Here is a 3141-nt window from a genome sequence, read left to right on the forward strand (position 1 = left end):
CTAGCTGAGGAAGATGAAATTGATAAAACAAAAGTAGTAGAATCGACAAGTATTACATGAAAAATATGATACGATTGTCGAGCTGATGTTTGAAACAAATTAAAATTGTAAATATTATATTAAATTAATGTAAAATTATAAGAATTATAATTATGCATACATGTGATTATTAATGAGAATGTATATGTGTACACAATACGATATTGAACATATCGAAAATTTGATTTTTTTTAGAAAGATTTCTTTCGGCATATACATACATTGAACACATACGTAGTGATTTTTAAATTAATTATGTTTTCATATTACGAATGTTCATAACTTCATCCATGGATATGTATATGTAATGTACGTGAGTATATATATAGATATATATACATATGTGTGTGTATGTGCGTATGTGCGTGTGCGTGTGTGTATTTGTATATTTTTTATGTGTTTACAACATATACTTGAACTTGTATAGTGTTTGGTAGATCAGTAGATCTTTCCAGTTCTTTTTATATATTTTTTTATCCCTATAAAAAGCCCAATATAATAACATTTTTTTTTTTTTAACGAAAATAAAGATAAAAGAAATTACTGTGAACTCGCAAAAACGCGTTAAGATAGATAGATTGAAGAAGCATTAAGTTCCAAGCAAGAAAAAAAAAGTATACCGTGTACTTTTTCTTTTTTCTCGAATAATTGCATTTCACACACGAGCGTCTTCCATGGCATTGAGATAACATAATGATATTGGACGACAATGATTCGATTAAATGATGAAATATTTTAGGCTGTTGAATATAAATTGTGTGATCTGAATACACATGACACAAAAAAAATGGCGGTTGCTATTTGGAAATTTTACAATAATTCTTATATTACAGTGGCCTTTCGTTTATCTTCACTTCTCTCAAATATTTATAAAAATAAATACTTTGAAAAAGTGGCTTCGTTTACTACGGTAATTAATTATATCGGAACAATAATAAATAATTATTTCATTCAAAATAAATAAATAATTTGCTTTCTTTAGCATCGTTTCGCATTATTATTTAATATGCGATTTACGAAAAAAAAAAAAAAAAAAAAAAAAAGGGCTTTTTCTTTTAAAATTTTTTATAAACCCTTTATTTAAAAAAAAAAAAAGATTTTTTTTTTTTAGGATCTTTTTGCATTTTTTTTTAAAATAGGGTTTACAAAAAAAAAAAAAAAAAAAAAAAAAGATAAAAGCGGCTTTCTCGTTTAAGAATTCTTAATACCGCTTAATTATAAAAAAATATGAACATTATGTTCGATTTCGAGCGTAATAATTTTTCTGGATCCTTAGCGAGAAGGTCGTTTCGTATATACGTACGCATTTTCAAAAATTCGTTTACATCGTTAATAATCTTAATTTATACACATATTATGAATTTTCGCTTTATTTTTACGAACATCGATTTGCGCCTTATATCTTGAATCATATCTATTTCTTTTGAAAAAAAAAAAAAGTTCATTTTAAAAATAATAAAAAAATCCATCGATTTACGAAATTGCATTTAGGAACTGTGAGATACACATCTCATATCACGTTATTTAAATATAATTGAAATAATCGTTTCATTTAGATGAATCAAAAGGAAATTAAATTATACTTTGATAAAAACATTTGAATTCAATTCATCTTTGTCAAAACCATATAAATATTATCGATAAACTATATATATTTTATATATATATATATATATGATTTCTTTCTTAATAATAAATGTGTAAGGCTGCAATATCGGCGCACGTAATAAATTGTACATAATAAACCATTTAATTAAATTGCTCATTTTAATACAATATTCATTTATGGAACAGTATAGTTTTATATCCTTTTCTGGAACGCTTGCGAAAAGGAAATGCTTATTATTTGTCTCTATTACTGATACTCGTGTGACTTCTCGGACATGTTTATATACAATTGAAATATTAACTTACTAATTATAGGACTCATCGCAGACATAGGCAAGAAGCAAACGTTCTAGAAGAACTTGATGTATTTGATTGTGTGCTATTCTTTTAACGTTAAGGTATCTAAAATTGTACATTTATTGTCACTGTACAGACTTATTCATTTAAGTACGGACCCTCTTTATCGAGCATTATCGATTTTTTACTTCGTAACAATATGATAGACATCGTAACGGTGTTCATCAAACGGTGTTCATCGACACAGCTCTCAGGTTCCCTTACGTTAAAAAAATATCACGAATAAAAAATTGCTAACACTCGTGACACGTATAAACAAATTAGACCTTTTTCATCGTTTTGAACATTATATCTTTTTATGCTAGGCTATTTTTTTTTTTTTTTATCGTATTGAGATTCTTAATTTATAAAGATGCATCAGAAACGTGACGAATGTTTCGAATAACTTTTGATCTGTTTTTTTTTTTTTTTTTCTTTTTTTCTTTTTTAAATGGAAATCATCCAAAAGTTCCCTCAATTTTTAACACATTTTTATCTTTACAAATCCGATTCACCATATAGAGCAGTAGAGAACGAACGATAATCTAATGCTCCAGGAATTGCGTTCGGTCCTTTATAAGGTGGCATTCGTTGAATACAATATTCAGCCTGATCAGGTGGCAATTCTCTTCTCAATTCGTCTGCCAAGATGTACGGCTAAACGATGCAAATTAATAATAATTATAATCAATAATAATAATAATAATTAATTTGTGTTTCAAAATAATAATATTATATTTTTTTACTATATAAATAAAAGCATTGCAAACCTTGTCTCCGGCAAGTATACGGAAACTATCGATAACTTGTTCAGCCGTATCCGTATCTGTAGACTCACGAGTCATAAAGTCTAGGAACGCGTCAAAGTGTACGTAACCAGAATTATTTGGATCAACAATAGCTAGGATACGTTGGAAATCGATATCGCCTTGCCTATCCTTTCCAATAGAATATCCAAGTGAAACAAGACAAGACTTGAATTCATCAGGAGCCAATCTACCTGTACGATTCTTATCAAAATGATTGAAACTACTACGAAATTCGTTAAGTTGTTCTTGCGTGATACCCTGTAATATAGGTTAAATTTATATTTAATAATAAACCATGAGAAAGATGGATTACAATTATTCTTAAAAAAAAAAAAAAAAAAAAAAAAAA

General features: G+C 27.3%; 1 protein-coding gene across 1 annotated transcript in view; it reads right to left on the reverse strand.

Moving 5' to 3' along the window:
• Positions 1 to 2316: 2316 nt before the first annotated feature.
• The window catches only part of LOC102681254 (alpha-actinin, sarcomeric-like), an 11983-nt gene continuing 11158 nt past the window's right edge, over positions 2317 to 3141 (reverse strand). Inside the window, 2 exon segments of the mRNA XM_006621465.2 lie at positions 2317 to 2640; positions 2754 to 3055. Of these exon segments, the coding sequence (XP_006621528.1) occupies positions 2482 to 2640; positions 2754 to 3055 (461 nt within the window). The 3' untranslated portion in view covers positions 2317 to 2481.

This window comes from Apis dorsata, unplaced genomic scaffold (genome assembly GCF_000469605.1).
Source record: "Apis dorsata unplaced genomic scaffold, Apis dorsata 1.3 scaffold_631, whole genome shotgun sequence".
NCBI lineage: Eukaryota > Metazoa > Arthropoda > Insecta > Hymenoptera > Apidae > Apis > Apis dorsata.